General features: G+C 37.8%; 1 protein-coding gene across 4 annotated transcripts in view; it reads right to left on the reverse strand.

The window, feature by feature from the left end:
* NETO1 (neuropilin and tolloid like 1) overlaps nt 1-18,524 on the reverse strand; it is an 85,559-nt gene that overhangs the window by 56,798 nt on the left and 10,237 nt on the right. For all 4 annotated transcript variants that reach the window (XM_084621041.1, XM_084621042.1, XM_084621039.1 and 1 more), the window contains exon 4: nt 11,435-11,683. In XM_084621041.1, the coding sequence (XP_084477167.1) occupies nt 11,435-11,683 (249 nt within the window). The remainder of the gene's footprint in view (nt 1-11,434; nt 11,684-18,524) is intronic.

Here is an 18,524-nt window from a genome sequence, read left to right on the forward strand (position 1 = left end):
CCAGGCATATAAAAAAGTCTTTCTAGACTGTGTCATTGATTTTCTGATTTGCTACACGGGTCTCAAAGGGCATAGTGAAGAATTTCGGCAAATTTTGCTAAGAGCAAAATAATGACACCAAACAAACTAATAGTTAAAAGAAATCATTGTACTGAATGTAATTTGAGCAAAGATGTTTTAATTAGAGCTGGCTATGAAACTGTTTTCCTCTCCTGAGAAAATGTTCAAGATTTTATTTTTTTTCCTGTTCCACATTGGGATGAAAAACTGAGACCTTTTGAAATTTTAGTGAAAAACCAGAGAGAGAAAGTCATCCATCCCAGAATAGGCAATATCCCAGTGGTTAGTGTGCTCAGCTGGGATGTGATACACTTAAGATCAAGTTCCTACTCTGCTTGATTTGGAGTCTAGACCTGAAATTGGGCCTCCCACATCCCAACTGAGTGCGAGGCTCTTGACTTTTCTGGGGGTCGGTGCCTCTCTCAGACAGGAAATTACATATTAGGCCTGGAAAACCTCCCAACAGAAGTTTTATTGAAAAGGACCTTTTCCTGCAAAAAAGTTTTGTTTTTGATTAATTAGAATTTTCTGATCAAAAGCAGTAATGTCAACAAATTTCAGACTATGTCTAGTCTTAATTTTATAACCCAGATTAACAAAAAGCAATTTTTGAAATACCAACACTTCTTCATGTTAAAAAGACCTTCAGATATTTTCAGGAACAAAAAAAATGATCTGCCAAAATTAAATTCAAAGCCACCTATAGCCAATAAATACTTAAGCGAAACAGTGGGAAATGACATTGCCTGGCATTAGGAAGACATACTATAAAAGGATGTCAGACTCTAGGACACTGCACTGAGGCGATGTCTGTTGTGTCATCCTGATATTTGGTACTTGACCCTTGCATGAAAATGCAGTGAATTACTGCGGTCATATTAACAGGTAGATCTTGCTAGCTACACCAGGATTTGAGAGAGCTGTGTCTGGACAAAGGGAACTAGGGTCAGGGGCTGGGGGGAGAGAAAGGGGAAACACATTCTTAAAACTTAATTGAACTTAGTTTTGGACCACAAACACTGAAATATACTCATCACAAAGGTATGTTTGTTTAATGGCACCATAGCAGGGCAAACTTAAGGCTGTCTGGATGCCTTAACTATACATTTCCATACTCAAAATACACGGCACTGCTGAGACTTCATCTGGATTACTGTGGGCAATTCTGGTCTCCCACATTTAAAAAAGATAAATTCAAACTGGAACAGGTGCAGAGAGGGCTAATAGGATGATCAGAGGAATCGAGAGGCTACCTTACAAGAGGTGATTTAAGGAACTTGGCTTGTTTAGCCTCACCAAAGGCTGAGGGGAGATATGATTGCTCTCTATAAATACAAAAGATGAATCAACACCAGGGAGGGAGAGGAATTGTTTAAGGGCCAATATTGGCACTAGAACAAACTGATATAAACTGGCCCTCAATAAGTTTAGATTTGAAAATTAGACAAAGGTTCCTAACCACCAGAGGAGTGGAGTTCTGGAACAGCCTTCCAAAGGGAGTAATGAGGTCAACAATATCTAACTTGCAAAAAGAAAAGGAGTAGTTGTGGCACCTTAGAGACTAACCTAACTAACTTAGAGCTCACGAAAGCTTATGCTCTAATAAATTGGTTAGTCTCTAAGGTGCCACAAGTACTCCTTTTCTTTTTGCGAATACAGACTAACACGGCTGTTACTCTGAAATATCTAACTTGTTTCAAGACAGACCTTGATAAGTTTATGGAGGGGATGGTAGGATGATTTCCTACAATGGCATATGATCCATCTGCAACTACTATTAGCAAGTATCTCCAACTGCCAGAGATGGGACACTAGATGGTGAAGACTCTAAGTTACTACAGATAATTTTTTCCCAGTCATCTGGCTGGTGAGTCTCACCCACAAACTCAGGGTCTAACTGACTGCCATATTTGGGATTGGGAAGAAATTTTACTCCAGGTCAGATTGGCAGAAACCTTGGAGATTTTCACCTTCCTCTACAGCATGGGGTACTGGTTGCTTGCTGGTTTGAATTGGAGTAAATGACGGATTCTCTGTAACTTGAAGTCTTTAAATCAAGATTTGAGGACTTCAGTAACTCAGCCAGAGGTTATGGGTCTATTACAGGAGTGGGTGGGTGAGGTTCTGTGGCCTGTGATGTGCAGGAGGTCAGACTAGATGATCATGATGGTCCCTTCTGGCCTTAAAGTCTAGGAGCCTATGTTTCACTCTCTTTTAGATTTAACTTAAAAGCTTTGAATTTTCTTGGTTAGTAATGCTTGTGTTTGGGACAATAACATCCCTGTATATTTTTTTACCCTCAAGTTACTAAGATGTACTCTCAACCTTAACTCCCTGCTCGTAATATATATTAAGTTTGAGTATGTCTCAGTAATTTCTAGTTGGATATATTTATAGAGAGAGAAGGCTTGGCGAGAGGAAGGATAAATTGTACTTCGACCCTCATAGAGGAATTATGTGGTTAAATATATTAAAGATTGTGAGGTTCTTATATACTGTGGCAGTGGGTAGATATGAGAAAGAGAGAAACATGATATATATCGAAATCTCTTACCAGCCATTTAAAGGTTTGTTTAAAAATGGTTTGGGGCAAATCCTGGTGCTACCAAAGTCCATGTAAAAGTTTTTGTGAATATGATTTGGTCTTTGTCTTTAGTACCATGGGAACTTAAATGTAATACTGAAGTTGAAAGAATTACATTTAGTGGATATTTCAACAGGTCGGTAGGCAGAGCCACACTAATATCATTAGTGAGACTGATGAATAAGATATTCATGTGATGCGGCACATACCTATTACTGCTTCCAAATTTAGTTTTGTTTCATATTGAAACAGAGAGCCCATTTTGAATATAGGTTTTTGCAAGGATCCCCAAAAGAGCTAAATCACATTGACAGTAACTGAGCCAACACAGGCAATTTAATGAATAAATTAGTGAGGACAATATTTTGATAAAAGGAGAAAGCTGAACAAAAATGCTCACTAGCAGTTATCTAAATATTGAAAATGTAAGCAAAGGGCAAGAGATGCCCTGGGATGAGTGCTCACATAACTATATGTAACCGTTTTCTTAAATCATGCACACTGTAGGGTCACGAAATCCCAGAGAAAGTGTATCAAAGTTTAGAAGACAAATCTGAATTTGACAAACACTATTAATTGATTATTACAATAAATTAATGGGCATTTCAACACTATCAAACAACTAGGGTGGCAATTGCCTTTATAAAAGTCACTATGAACAGGATGTAGAAAGTCAGAAATTTTGACTGCTGGTAAAAGACTCCAATTGTCAGGGGTGGAGTTTTAGAAATTTTCTAAGTCTCACCACAGTTTGCACACACCACGTCCTTCTCAAAATAACGACAGAGTAATCGGAACCAGAATAGCTATTCAAAGTGAAACATTTGTCAAAGAAAGCTAATCATGTCAATAAGGAGCCATAGCTATCCCTGTTGGATCTTAAAAATTATCATAGTTTCAAGGTAACTACACCTGTATTTCCCTCTTCATGTTCCACCAAGGGCACCCACTTTAGGCTCCTTGGACAGAGACACACACGTCTCACTCCCTCCTGACTGGGGACTTTAAGGTTGCACAGCTCCCCGCCTTACACTCTGATACCTCAGCAAGCCAGATTGCCAAAAAAAAAAAAAAAAAGGCCAGCACCTGTGCTTTGCTTTCTCTTTGAGGGCTAAGACCAGTTATAAGTTACCACACAGCTCTTTCTAATGAAGAACAGTAATTCCTAAGACAAAGAATTACAGAGAAAACAATAAAATCCCTACATGCATTCTAAAAAGCTCACTAGAGGTCACCTTAACTCCAACCTGGTAGGTTTTAGTCCTCCATAACCGTGTTTTCAGTGCTTACAAGTTCATCCCTCTTAAATCCAGAACCAGAACTTAGAGTGGGCAGATCAGTCATTTCTTTATACTGCTTGGGACTTTGATCTTAGCCTTCTGTAACAGGTAATCAACAGACAATGACTCTCTCTTCTGGGCATGGTTTCAAAAGGCTGGGTACTTGCATAACCGCAGTTGGGGAAGTTGCATGAACCTCTCCCTTGGGATTCCCCAGAAAAATCCACTTAACACTTATTGTTCCAAAAGTTCATACTTGTCCGGCACATTTTCTGTGTAGTCTTTTGAACTCCCAGGTCCCACATCTATCATATCTCCCACCTTGAAGGGTTACATACAATCCTGACACAATAACACCTAAACTTAATTCAAAAAGATCTTTGTAGCATATTGCAGGAGATTATGAGTCTGTCACATACATCAACAGAAGAACAGATGATAATGGAAACATGAACAAAGTCTTTATGTCCCACAAGACCTCAGCTATTCAGACCTAAGCAAATACCGGATTTACAAATATAACTGGAAGAAAGGCAAGGAGATTAAAAAAAAATTCTTTGGCAGGCATATAAAACCACTGTCTTCTAAATGGACAGCCTGACAACCAGTCCATAAGAAAATTGAGGGCAACAGTTTAAAACGAGCAAGAGATATCACCCTCCTCTGCTCCTGCAGAAGGGCCACAATCATATGCGTAGAAAATAGACTGTCAGAAGTACAAGGGCAATTGTCAAGCCTTACTTGGAGCCTTTGCAGCATCTGAGATATCTGTTGATACAGGACATCATAGTGAAAATTGAACTTCTTAAAGAAGAGATAAGTGGGGGAGGGAAAAAGAACTGCCTGAGTTCCAGGAGAATCATTGCAGACATCCACATCACCAAGTGCAGAATTACCATAGACCACAGCAGTGCCAGGATGAAACAACAACATAATCATCCTGGAATAGTGCTGGTAAGGGCTATTAGAAAAAAGAAAAACTTGCCAGACATGGGGGTGATGTGAACTGTAACCGACTAAGCGACTTTGAAAAGTATTCAGAGTCTATTATACCAAATATATGGTTAAAAGTATTGTCTTAAAAGAAATATAGTAACTTTTAAAAAAGGGGAAGGGGAGATGTCAGGAATGAAAATAGCTAGTTACTACAGTGAGAGTGACTATACTAATACACATTTTAAGCCTCGGAAAATACTCATTAAGAACTAGGTGTTTTCAGAAGCCTGAAAAAACAGACTGCCCAGGCTTCCCATACAGTTAATGCTAAACCATTCTTAATCACTTAGAAAACATTAGTGGCAAAATGAGAGTCAATGAGAAGGCACAGCACAGGAGAGACATGGTTTTAAAACAGAAATGGCCAACCCACAACATTAAGCTCTGTCTCCAGATTTACAAATTTACCACAAGCTCCTGAGCGGTTCAAATCTGGGGTTTAGCTTCAGGCCCACCTCTAGTTTGAAACTGTACTTAGCTAGTATGCACTTTACTGACATTCATGCAGCAGGATGAAAGTGCTGACTCTTCCCCTCCCTGTATCTCCTTCCCCCCGCCAAAAAAAAAAAAAAAAATAGGGAAGCAGTTATTATGTGGTGGATATTTTGAAACAGTGACAGAACACTGCTGTGCCCACACAGCTCATTCTATAAATTGGATGTTTTTAAACATGACACCAGATGTTTTTTCAGATGTATTTCTGAGTTCATGCAAGAGTTATTCTCTTTTGAAGTGTCAGACTGCTGATCTGAGGAACGGGGATACTATTCCTTTCTAAGTAACACCTAGCAACATGGTAGTATGGTTTCATATATTCGGCCAAACTCTACTCTATTTCCTAACTCTGGGAAAAGTTGGGTATCATACGAATCTTAACAGAAAAATGGCCCATCTAATCCACTGTCCTGTCTTCCAACAGGGCAGATGCCAGATGTTTCAGAGGCAATGATCAGAACAAGGTGATTACTGAGTGATCCATCCCTTCCTGTCCAGTCCCAGTATTCAGGACTCAAAGGCTTAGAGGCATCCAGAGCATAAGATTACACCCCTGACTGTCTTGGCTAATAGCCATTGATAGCCCTATCCCCCGTGAACTAATAGAATTCATTTTTGAACCCAGTTATACTTGTTGCCTTTCTCTGTACCTTTTCCAATTCTAATATAGCCTTTTTCAGATAGAGCGACCAGAACTGCACACAGTGTTCAAGGTGTGGGTGTACCATGCATTTATTTAGAGGCATTATGGTATTTTCTGTCTTATTTTCTGTCTATCCTTTTCCTATTTGTTCCTTACTTTGTTAGCTTTTTTGACTGCCACTGCACACTGAGTGGATATTTTAAGAAAACTATCAATGATGATGCAAGAATCCTGCCCCTGCTTCACCCAAGGGTGAAATTCTACTGAAGATTGAGTTTTGGCATTGACTTAAATGAGACCAGGATTTCACCCAAGGTACAGAGTGAGGTCTGGTGTCTAAGACTACTTCGCTGTAACTTGACATTTGCTGTAGCTTCTCTTAGCACTGGAGTCACCGCCACAACGTATTTAGCCTTGGCCAAGAGAACAGTGTGAGAACTATAATTCCATACTGGGGGTGGGGAGGGGGGGCATTGGGGCAAGAAACTGAGATGTTGGAAGGTTAGGTTGGTGAAATTAACTATATTATAGTGTCAGGAAGGCTGCAGATCTCACAGAGGCTTTGTCTATACTAGGAAATTGCATTGTGTTATAACAGGTGCTAGCTAACTAATTGTTCATTGTAGACAACAATAGTCAGTTAACGTCATGCTATTAATGTGTCTTAATGTAATAAGTTTTCTAAACAAGACGAGCCCAAAGAGGTGCATGTGTGCACACCTGGAATGCAGCCACAGCAGCTCCAAGGTCAGGATGGAGAATGGGCCTGTGTGGTGCAGCTGAACACAGAGGGCGGATGAGAGAGAATTTCAGAAAAGGTTTCAGAGTAACAGCCTTAGAGTAACAGGTTTAGAGACTGGGAGTGGCTTAGTCATTACGCAAGGTAACCTATTTCCCCTTGTTTTTTCCTACCCCCCGCCCCCCCTCAGACGTTCTTGTTAAACCCTGGATTTGTGCTGGAAATGGCCCACCTTGATTATCATACACATTGTAAGGAGAGTGATCACTTTAGATAAGCTATTACCAGCAGGAGAGCGGGGTGGGGGGAGGTATTTTTTCATTCTTTGTGTGTATAAAAAGATCTTCTACACTTTCCACAGTATGCATCCGATGAAGTGGGCTGTAGCTCACGAAAGCTTATGCTCAAATAAATTGGTTAGTCTCTAAGGTGCCACAAGTACTCCTTTTCTTTTTGCGAATTTCAGAAAAAGTATACTACAGGGAAGGAGGAAAAGGCTCTGATAGTACAAGGGGAGCCATAGATGGGAGGAGTCAGTGATTCTCTGACCATGTTAAAATACCACCCTTTAAGAAATCAGCGGGTAGTCTGTACAGGGTGATCCTCCCTGGCATACGCACAAGTTGAGACACCAAAAACATATGCACAAGTTGAGACACCTTTCCAGCCAACATGGTTTAAGATCAAAATGTGCTAGACAACAGCAGCTTCAAAATGCTCAGGGCTCTAAAAATGGAGTACATTTATTATTCTGTTTTCATGAAAATTTTGCAAACAAAAAAACATTTTAAAGAGTAAAAACACTGGTTTGTGGATTAGGAAGAACTCCACAGATTCACAGAGCTCCATGTAGGCCTCAACTAAAGCAGCTAGAGAATTAAAAAATAAAATTGAAAGGATGGTAAATGGGTACATTTATTTAAAAAAATATACCTTACACATCTCAGAATGCTTCAACGTTTGTATAATCATTTTGCATTCTCAAGTATTTAGTCATAAAACATTTAACAAAAAATCGGTGTAACTATTTTTTTCAGCCCAAATAGCTGAAATTTCAAAAGTAAAAAACAAAGAAATAAACTAGGCATGTGTACATATGACTTCATGAATCCACATTTTGCTTTACTACTATTTTTTAGAAAAGATTTATTTGCAAAGTTCAGTCATTTGAAATAGTTCTCCCAGTTATTAGTGAGAAAGAGATAGGTACGTTTGTGTGTACCCAATCATATTTGTAGTGTGTTTGTTTCTGAGTTTATTCATTCTGAAAGTTTTACATTATACTTGTAATTTCAGAGTATAAATTAGAAGAAAATAGCTACAGTTCCATTTAAATAGTATGACAATGGTCTCATTTGTCATGAGATGCCAGAATACCCTGTCCCCACACAAAAACCACCCCACAACTGTTAATGAATAAAATCCACAAGAGACTTCTGAAGTTTGCACTGGAACCTTTACATTAAATAGATACAGCAGAGTCTGTGTGCAAAATTTTAGGTTTCCAAATACCTCCTGGGCAGCTCTCTCTCTTGAATCAAAGCAGTTGAAGACAGGAAAGGTCCAATACTTGCAAATTATTAAACTATCCCTCTGCCAGGATTGCTCTATACCATTTCCTTTCTAGTACTTCATCCAACCTAGATTTAAAATATCTCAACTAATGGGGCTTCTTAATTTCCCTAGGCTAATAGATTTTACCATTAGGAAGTTTGTTTGTCCTGATATTCAGCCTTATTTCTCTTTCCTTAGCTTCATCCCTTTTGGCCTAGTTATACACCCTTTAGACAACCTAAAGGATTCCTCTCCCTCCTCATACATACAACTTTCAAGTAATTATAAACAGTTGTGTTTTCTGTTGAGTCATTATTTAGCCAAGTTATACACATTCTTTCTTTCAATCTTTCTTTATAAATCAGTATCACCGTTATAATTACCTTTGTTTTAGTTCTCTAAATGCCCCTCAAATTTGTCTGCATTGTTTTGGTACTGAGATGCCCAGCACTGAATGCAGTATTCTAGAGGCAATCCAGACGCAAAGAGGCATTTTAGTCTCCCATTATCACGTGAAGCCTCTGCATTGAAAGCTCTGATTGTATCTATTGCATTTGCCACCAAACCATAATGCAAGTTCCAATCTAATTTTCTGTCCATTATAACCCCTACATCTCTTTATGTATCAATGTTTTCCAAGTGTCTCTCTGTTTAGATCTCTTTGTTTTCCGCTGATTTGTTCGCAAGCCTTGTTGTCAGTTTTCCCTTGATCCTTACTTTGTAAAAAAAAAAAAAAAAAGTGAGTATCAGAGACAGTTATGGCCCAGGATGAGTATAATTTCAGTGACATTAAAGGGTCAGGTGTTCAATTTACAGAGGCACATGAGCCAGCCACTCCTCCCTTTGCTCCTCTTTAACACTCCCCTTGGGATTGTCAGTTTTATGGCCGGGCTGCCAATTGCCTCTCCCCACACCCCACCCACACATTTAGGCTACAGATCTTGAGAAATCCAGCCCTGATCCCGCACGCACACAAACATCAGAAGTGGGGAAGAGGAGAAATATCACCTTTCATGGAAGCCAGACCTTTGCAGAGTATTATCCCACCCTCATCACCTCTCCAAGTTGGTAATAGAGGACCTATGATCCTCATTCGTATGTCTCCTGTGTTCCTGATGAGCTTCTCTCTGCTTCCCCTCCTCAATTCCAGTCCTCCAGCTAACAACATGAGGAAGACCTGATTTTATATAATCATCCACAGATGTAGCTTTGCCTTTATCTAGGGAGACAGGAGTGGGAACCCCTACATCCCACTCTTTTTAAAGTTATAACTGGCTATGGATCTAACTATCACTGACCTTCACAATACACAAATCAAAGGTAAGGAAGACAACACTACTCTGAATTGTGTCTGGGTGAATTATACTTTTATTTATGGCCTGTATTCCTAGACTCACTTATTTTTTTTCCAAGTCCTCATATAGGATGCTTTCAAAAAAGAGCTATTCCACCTGAAGTCTGGAGTAATTTATGCTGCTACAGCAATTTACTGGCATTGATCTTGAGTCAGAAAAAAACTCACATCAGCGGAAGAGGAATGAGGAATAGAACATGGTAGCAGAAATTGTTTTTTTCAGTTGGGAAGTTTTTAGATGGAATAAAGTTGTGGATTGTGCTAACACCGTCCATTTCGACCAAAGCACCATAGCTCCTTTGAAATATGAGGGATATGGAGATCTAGAATTAAGTACTTTTTCTGAGGCAGGGAGGTGAGGGAATATGGTGAAGCCCACGGAGCCTCTGTTACTGACAGATCACAGCTAATCCAATTTTTAAGAGGTAAGCACATGTGGCTCTTCAATAAAATTTCACCCAAGGAATATTGTTCTGTCCATTCACAATTGTTTATAGAAAAACAAAGTGTGTATATATATGCCCACCAGCTTACTGAAGAATTTCCCACAGACATCAATAAGAAGTTCTGCTATTGTATATGTGAAATGCATGTCCGACCTATAGGTACACTTTCCCCTTCAAGAGACAATATCCTTCAGCTTAATATCTAGTTGAAACCCAATTGTTAATTTTATGTTGTCTCTTGTACTTGTTTCAGATAAATAAAGCTGTGTAGAGCCCTTTGAGGTTAATTCCTGCTTGCTTTAGTTACACACAGGTAGTCCTATTAACTTCTGTGGTACCACTGGAATAAGGAAGCAAGCAGGATTTGTGTCTGACTGATTTTTGCTCATGTTCTAAAAGAACATTACTGTACCCAATACAAGTTAACTGAAACATTGGTTACGTAATTGACAAAATTACATAAATAATTACAAGTACAACCCCTCTGAGCAAGCTGTATTAAAACATGAGTCATTGCTCCGTATGTCAGAGACCCTATAGAATGCCATGAAATCCTCAAGACTGCAGCGTAGTGTTACTGAAGCCAAAAATAAAATAAATAATTTGTTTATTGTAATGATCTGAGGAAACATTTAGCTGGAAGTATGACTAGAAATTTTGATTTTACTCTAATAAATTAAACAGACAAATTGATAAAGAAAGTGTAATTGTACAACTGCAAATGAGATTTGGAAACATCTTTCACTGGAACACTCAGCTGAACACATTATTCTTTGGATCTCAAGCTTCCTTTTGGAATACATGCAGCAGTTTGCCAGTTATCTCCCCTAATTAGCACAGGTATAGGATAATCCCTCTCTAATAGAGCAAAGCGAAAAAGCAGTGATGTAATTTTCTTAGAATTCCTTTTTTTAATTATTATTAAAATACTTTTTATTGCTGATCACTTTGAAGGAAAAACTACACAGCGTAACAATCAAATATAAACCATATACTTCCTGATAAAGGATTTTAAATGATTTCCTAGAATAGAACTCTGTTGAAAACAATGTGTTTTTACAATTACACAAGTCCCTCTGCTCGATATGTGAAAAAAGCTGGATGTGTTGTGCAAAATGGATAAACAAACTGGGCATCAGGAGCTTAAATTAAAAAATATATTTTCTTTGAAATTAAAATATATTCCCATTAAAAATATTGAAGTGCTGCACAATTCTACATTACTACCAAAGCAAGCTGTAAAAATCAAACCTTTTGCCAAAAGTGTAACACTTTGTACTCACCAGGTGTGAAATTATATCGAGCAGAAAAACCCATAGATTCCAGCTCACCATCAGCAAAAAATTTAATCCACAGGAATCTGCCACTAGATTTTATCATAGGTGGATTTTGCTGTCCACAGAAACGTCCAATGATTGGGGAAAAGCCAAAAGGTCCATCTCGCACTTCAATGTGATCAAATTTACACTCCCAAGAAGGCTCTACAGAATATTTTTCATCGAAGTGTAGCTCAATACATTGTCTAGGGGCAGCTAGAGGGGGAAAGAAAACAAAATTTGTGCAGTTAAAAACTTGCTAATTTTTTTACTTTCAGAATTTTGATAAATGTATACATTCTAGTTTCTCGATACACTATTACCTTTTTTTCTTAATCAATGGTTCTGGTCAGTATCTGAAAATTATGACATCTTCAGTAGCCTAACTAAATTTCACTACATTAACGTACATACCTATTCTTACCCTATGAAAAAGCATTTCCAACACTATTTCTTAAGTAAGCTAAGAAAACCATCTATGTCAAAAAGCAAAATATGATTTGGCAATAGTTGGTTCACAGAGAAGTTCTGAAGGAATCCAATTAATGGGTGAAAATCTCTCCTCAGACATCTTAAGGAAGATGTACTTTTCTTCAGTGCTTATGAAGATGAGGAATTCCTTCTTCAGAACTAGAGTATGACACTAAGGACAAATTCTGTCTCCAGATGCACTGAAGTCAATGAGAGACCTGTGTATAAATCCTACAACAAAATTTGGCCTTAAATGATTTTACCATCTTACTGGAAACATAATATTAAATACGGGAAACATCATTTATGAAACCACCCAAAGAACAAGTAAAACTAATTTCCTTAATTAAAGAACAAACAATATGCTACTGGAAACCTTGAAGATACTTTAAAATGATCACTTAATCAAAGATTTGACTATTAAAGAGATACTAAATTCAGAGATTTTTATGGCCGGTGGGGATCCTGTATAACAAAGACAAGAGAATTTCACCCAGTAATTTGCACATAAAGTCCAATAGATTGTGGTTGAACTACATCATTTTCTTAATCGTCAGTGCCACTGAAGACAAGGATCTGGCTCTGGGTGGGCCCTCCACTTTTGCTTCTGGGAGCATGACATTAATTTCATGTATTGTTTGTTTTTAATTAAACTGCCTGTGTTAGAAAACCCTATCTCTCCATCACACCAATACATCCTATGAGAAATCTTGCCAGTGATGATTCATAGTCAAACAAATGCTTGACCAAACGTTGCTTGATTTCCACGGATTATTAAATGTATTGTGAGAAACACTGCAAAGAGGATTCTGATTTACACTAAGACCTTTTTATACCACTTTGTCATTGATAAGTAAATTACACTGCAAGAGTGGTGTAAAAGGTAAGTGAGAATCAGACCTGAAGTCCTGACTCCGTTAAAACTCCCATTGGCATCTGCTGAATAAGGAGTGCAAAATTTAGTTCATTCTGTACAACAGCATTCTGAACCTTATATCAATATTGGTTTTAGGATTTCAATATTGCTACTGTTTATTTTCCTTTCCTTATATTTATTTTTAAACTGAGTTGAGAGTGTTTTGCCTATGTGAGTATGTAGCTCTGAGTAGAGGTTGTGCAGGGCCCCATTGCCTCCTGGGGTGTTCAGGGCGGGATTGTGCTTGCCCTGAGTTCTCCTGTGTACAGAACATGCACCGGCTGCTCTAAGGCTGTAATGTCTACTACTCCTATTATGCCTAGCCTACTAGACAGCCCAGTACAGAGAAGAACAGAGCTTTCAGCCTCACCCTCTCTGTTTGGGATGCAGCACTTTGTGCTCCCCCAACTGTAAGGACTGTGATTATCCCTAATCCTTGCAGAGGGTATCCCAAGATAGGAAGGGGTCCCAGGCCCTACCCCATTCTCCTATCCAGACGCACAAAGGCCAAGAACAATTTGGCCCCTAAACTGCATTGCATTTTTGAATACTGTGTTTACACTTAAAGATCAAAGTTTCAAGCTGACTACATCTCATCTGAGCAACAAAGTGATCCAAATGTTCCTGAAAATATCTATGGATGATTGAAAAAGCCACAGCTCAAATCCTCGCTTCTGGTTAAATACTGAATACACAAGAGTATGATTTCTACCAAACCTCCTCTTTGCTTACAACAAGCAATTTTCTATGAGGCCCTTCCTGTGCCCTAGCTTACTGCACAGCAACACAGTAATGCTCTCAAGCAGGCCTACCACAACTATTAGATTATACTTTCCTTCACAGTGTACAGGAAAATGTACTCGTTACTGGGAGGGTCAATCCTGAAATCCTCACTCATGTGTAAAGTCCACTGATGGCCACAGGAATTTGGCCTATAGTTACAGTTTAGGCAAAGGATGTGAGTAAACACATTGCTGGTGCCTCATCAAATCTTAAAAATCTTCTTTATTAAGCTTCTAATTATTTTTCTTCTGAGACTTTAATACCATGGAAAGACTGCTTAATGCTTGAATGTCTTGTCACCTTTTTAATTTAATTAGCTTCCACAAGTGCTGTCTTTAGATTTTACATTTGCTGGGGAAAAAAAGACATTGGTTGCTAACTAGTTCTAACAGTTGCAGCAAAACTCACACAATTAAGGTTTTAATTCTGAGCAGCCTATAAGTCTGTGTAACTAACAGCTAAAGTTAAGGAAAAAAAATTCTGTTTCATTTAGCAGATTGTTTGGAAATGAGATAATGATCTAAACATCTACCTCTCAGAAATGTGAGTTGCTGCAGGACTAATGGATTTGCTTAAATCCTTGGTATCTCCAGTTGTTCAGATCCTTTTACTTGTTTTGGATAATAAATTATAAAAACATGAAACTCCATGAAATATACTATGTAAATCCACTTATATTGTTACTCAAACGGACAGTTTTTTTTAATATAGTGAAATATGACAGCCCTACAAGATTTATATACAGAAAAAGAGTATACAAGAAACTTAATGATCATTGGGAAAACATGGATGGCCTTCAAGAGATCTACCGTTCATTTTGTATTGATTATAAAGGAAACAGGCAGGCAATATTAACACCCAAAAATATATAAATTGGAAGATTTAATAGACAACTCTTCTCAAGTTCATAAAAATGATCCCAGGCACTCCCTCCTTATATTTATAAATATGCATTTAATTGGAGAATAATTATTGAATTGATCTAAATATGCAAGTAACAAGATTCTACACATCTAGCACAAAAGTTGAAATATATTTTATAATGTTTGGCTGTGTCATTCTCAGAATATATTTAAACACAAGTAAAAGCCTTAGCTCTTGAAGGTGCTCCAGGTGCACAATTCCTGTTGAAATCAACAGGACAAATTCATTGCTGGCAAAAGCAAGTGCAGTTACTGGAGTTAACCCTGAATATGCCAGCGGTGAATTTTGTCCAGCAGAAGTTGTGCATGTGTGACGCACATGCAGGATCTGTCCCAATATTAAATTAAAAAGCACACAACTTTCTTTGCCCACTAAAAAAGGCAAGACCACACCCATATTAACAGATTTTATGGCCAAATGGGACTGGTCTGATCTTCTAGTCAGATTTCCATAACACAGGTCATAGAACCTCATGCTGGAATTCCTGCATCGAGCCCATAATTTCTAGTTGATCTAGAACATATCTTTTAGAAAACATCCAATCTTGATTTAAAGATTTCTAGCAATGGAGAAACCGCCACATCCCTAGTTGTTCCAATGGTTAATTATCCTGACTGTTAGAATAATTACATCTTATTTCTAGTCTGAATTTGTGTAGCTTCAGCTTCTGGCTGTTGGCTCTTGTTACATCTTTGAAGGCTAGATTAAAGAATCATCTGCTAACAGAATCCCCTCCCTCCCCCCATTTAGGTACTTTAGACAATGATCATAGCACCTATTGTGGACACCTATTCTTTATTAAAGCAATTTTAAAATGCTAAAAGAGTGGTATACATTTAACATGAGCTACAATATTTTGAAACTATTTTATAGCAAAATAAATTACTATTTCAGTACGACAGGACAAATTCTGAAGCTCTTACTCAGTCCCATTAAAGTCAGTGGAAATTTTGCCTCAGTAGGGACTTCAGGATTTCTGCTATTATTGTTTTTATTGCCCTATTGTGTGTTTTGATTATATTATATTGGAACTGAAAGAATACTTTTAAATATATTATTCTGTGAAACTCATTGTCACAGATTACATACAATAGGATAACAATGTATAAGGCATATAAAGGCTTTGAATACAAAGGCGTAAACCATATACAGAGATAGAAATTAGCTTGAAACTTCCCCCATGTGCACCTTATTCCTTGCTGTTCATGATAGGGATTCTAGCACTGGTGTCTGAAGTTTCTGGTAGTTGCTGCTGTTGAAGACAAGATACCAAATTTGATGGATCAGTGGTCTGATCTAGTATGGGAATTCTACGTTACTATGTCCTATTTGTTAAGTTTGAGAGAGACTTCCACAGAATAACAGGTTTCAGAGTAGTAGCCGTGTTAGTCTGTATCCACAAAAAGAAAAGGAGTACTTGTGGCACCTTAGAGACTAACAAATTTATTTGAGCATAAGCTTTCGTGAGGTTCACTGTAGCTCACGAAAACTTATGCTCAAATAAATTTGTTAGTCTCTAAGGTGCCGCAAGTACTCCTTTTCTTTTTCCACAGAATAGACAGTCACATCTTTATGATGTGGGTTAAATGGCATTATCAAATTTACCAGTCATTCATCCTTCATTTAAAATACACACATACCGCTTATTCACAGTGTTTTTGTAACCATGCTGGTCCCAGGATATTAGAGACAAAATTAAAAGATATTACCTTGTCCACCTTGTCTCTAATATGTACTGTATGTAACTTTAACTGTTCTTATCCATATCAGTGTCTAATCTTTTTTTGAAAACCCTCAACCTCAATATCTTGTGACAATGAGTTCCACAGAGTAATATGATACTTAAAAGTATTCTTTCAATTTCTTTGACTGTCATACTTATGTCTTGTAAAAAAAGGAACACTCAATTTATTTTTTCTGTGCCTTTATTTTAGAGAGCTCTATCCTGTCCCCATTTATTTGTTTCTTCTGTAAGCAATTACAATTTTTTCAGTTTCTCTTATTTTGAAACTTTACCACACCTCTATTCATTGTGGTGCCCACCAGTTGACCTGTTCTTGTCCTGCCTCTTTCTTTATTTTTAAGACTGAGAGAGAGAGAGAGAGACCAGGACTGACCACAGCATTGAAGGGGAGTGCTTACAATCATATTCCATAATGTCATCATAAGGCTTCAGCAATTTTTTTTAATCTCATTCCATGTACATCCTAATATTCAAGTTTTTAAATAAAAACCAGCAGTTGCTCATTAAGCAGAGAACTTAAGTGTGCTGTATACAAGAACACCTAGGTTTGTGTTTTGTTTTGTTAGGTAGCTACCACTAATTTATAACACAGTAATGTGTAGGAGTTCAAATTATTCCTTACAATGCAATGTACAGTGTATCTGTCAACATAGAATTTCATCTGCATCTTGCAACCTATTTGCCTATCTTAGTTATATGTTTCTCAAATTCCACACATATTTCTGCAATTTTGACTGTCCTAAATCATTTTACGTAAACTGAATATTTTGTCACAGTACTGTCCACTCCCATTTTTCAGATCATTCATGAATATATTCAAACAACAATAGCCGATCCTTTGGGTACCCCGTTGTTCAGAGAAAAAAAAAATGGTCTTGTGGTAAGGCACCAGACTAGAGCTTTGTTCTCATCTCTTCCACAAGCTTCCTCTGTAACTCTGAGAAATATCACTGTGCCTCCATTCATCTCCTGTCCAATGGGGATAAGAAACCTCAAAAGGATGTTGTGAGGATACATTCATTAATGTGTGCAAGAAGCTCAGATTCTAGGAGCATAAGTATCACAGTAACGGAAATAAGTTAAATAACCTTTTCATGTTCAAAACTGACCTACGCTTGTGTTTTTCTATTAGCCAATTTCTAATCCCTGACAGAATTTAACCTATTACCTCATGACTGCTTAGTTTCCTTAACAGATTCTTGAGAAGGAAGAATTCTAGTTGACTGGAGAAGCCCGGTTTTCCTTTATAGAAGTCGTGCTTGTTTGTCCCCATATCATATTCATCTTGCCATTTTATAATTCTCTCTTTTTCTTGTTTTAATCAATTTCCCTGGTAAAGTAAAGCTCAGTAGTCTGGAGCTCCCAAGACCCTCTCTACCACATGGTTTAAGAAGAGTTCTATGAAAACTCAAAAGCTTGTCTCTTACATCAACAGGAGTTGGGCCAATAAAAGATATTACCTCTCGCACCTTGTCTCACCTATTTTTCCAATATAAAAAGATTGATACAACATTTGCTGCCCTTCAGTCTCCTGGTATGGTAGCAGATTTTTATAAGATAGCATACTGTTAGCAACTCTGGGCCAAATTTTTGAAAGTATTTAGGTGCCTAAATCTGCAGACAGGTGCTTAACCCCATTGAAATCAACGGTATCCTAGGTGGTTTTGAAAATCTCACTAGACACCTATCTGGCCCTCAGTTACTTCATTCTTATCTAGATAGGCATAGAACCATTATCACTGGAGCAGCTTGATTGCCTTCCCAACTCTTACATGAATTGCATCTGGTCCTTATGACTTGTTAGTTTGTTCCTACACCCACCTTTTTTGACACTGTAAACTCTGACAGTACCTCAATCTTTATTACCTTCCCCAGACCTCATCTTTTCAAGCATCTCCTCAATGTTCATCAATCTGTGCTGCAAAGGAAAGAAATCGTGTAGCTTGTGTGTAATGTCCTTAATTGCTTTCTTTGAAGCTTCCTGCTTCTACTGTATTTACATAATTTCTTAGTTGTTTTGATACTTTTGGCTCTTCATTCTTCTAAATCCCATTTTACCTGCCATAAGGTATAGTCCTTTTTATTGGAATCACTTTACTTTTATTATTAATTCTTTTTTAATTACAGACTCTTGTTTGGGTTGAATAAGCTCCATTCACACACACACTTTTTTGTTCAGCTGCACTGGGTTGGTTTTGAATCTTGCCCTCTTGCTTCCC

The sequence above is a fragment of the Lepidochelys olivacea genome (assembly GCF_965140295.1).
Source record: "Lepidochelys olivacea isolate rLepOli2 genome assembly, chromosome: 2".
Taxonomy (NCBI): Eukaryota; Metazoa; Chordata; order Testudines; family Cheloniidae; genus Lepidochelys; species Lepidochelys olivacea.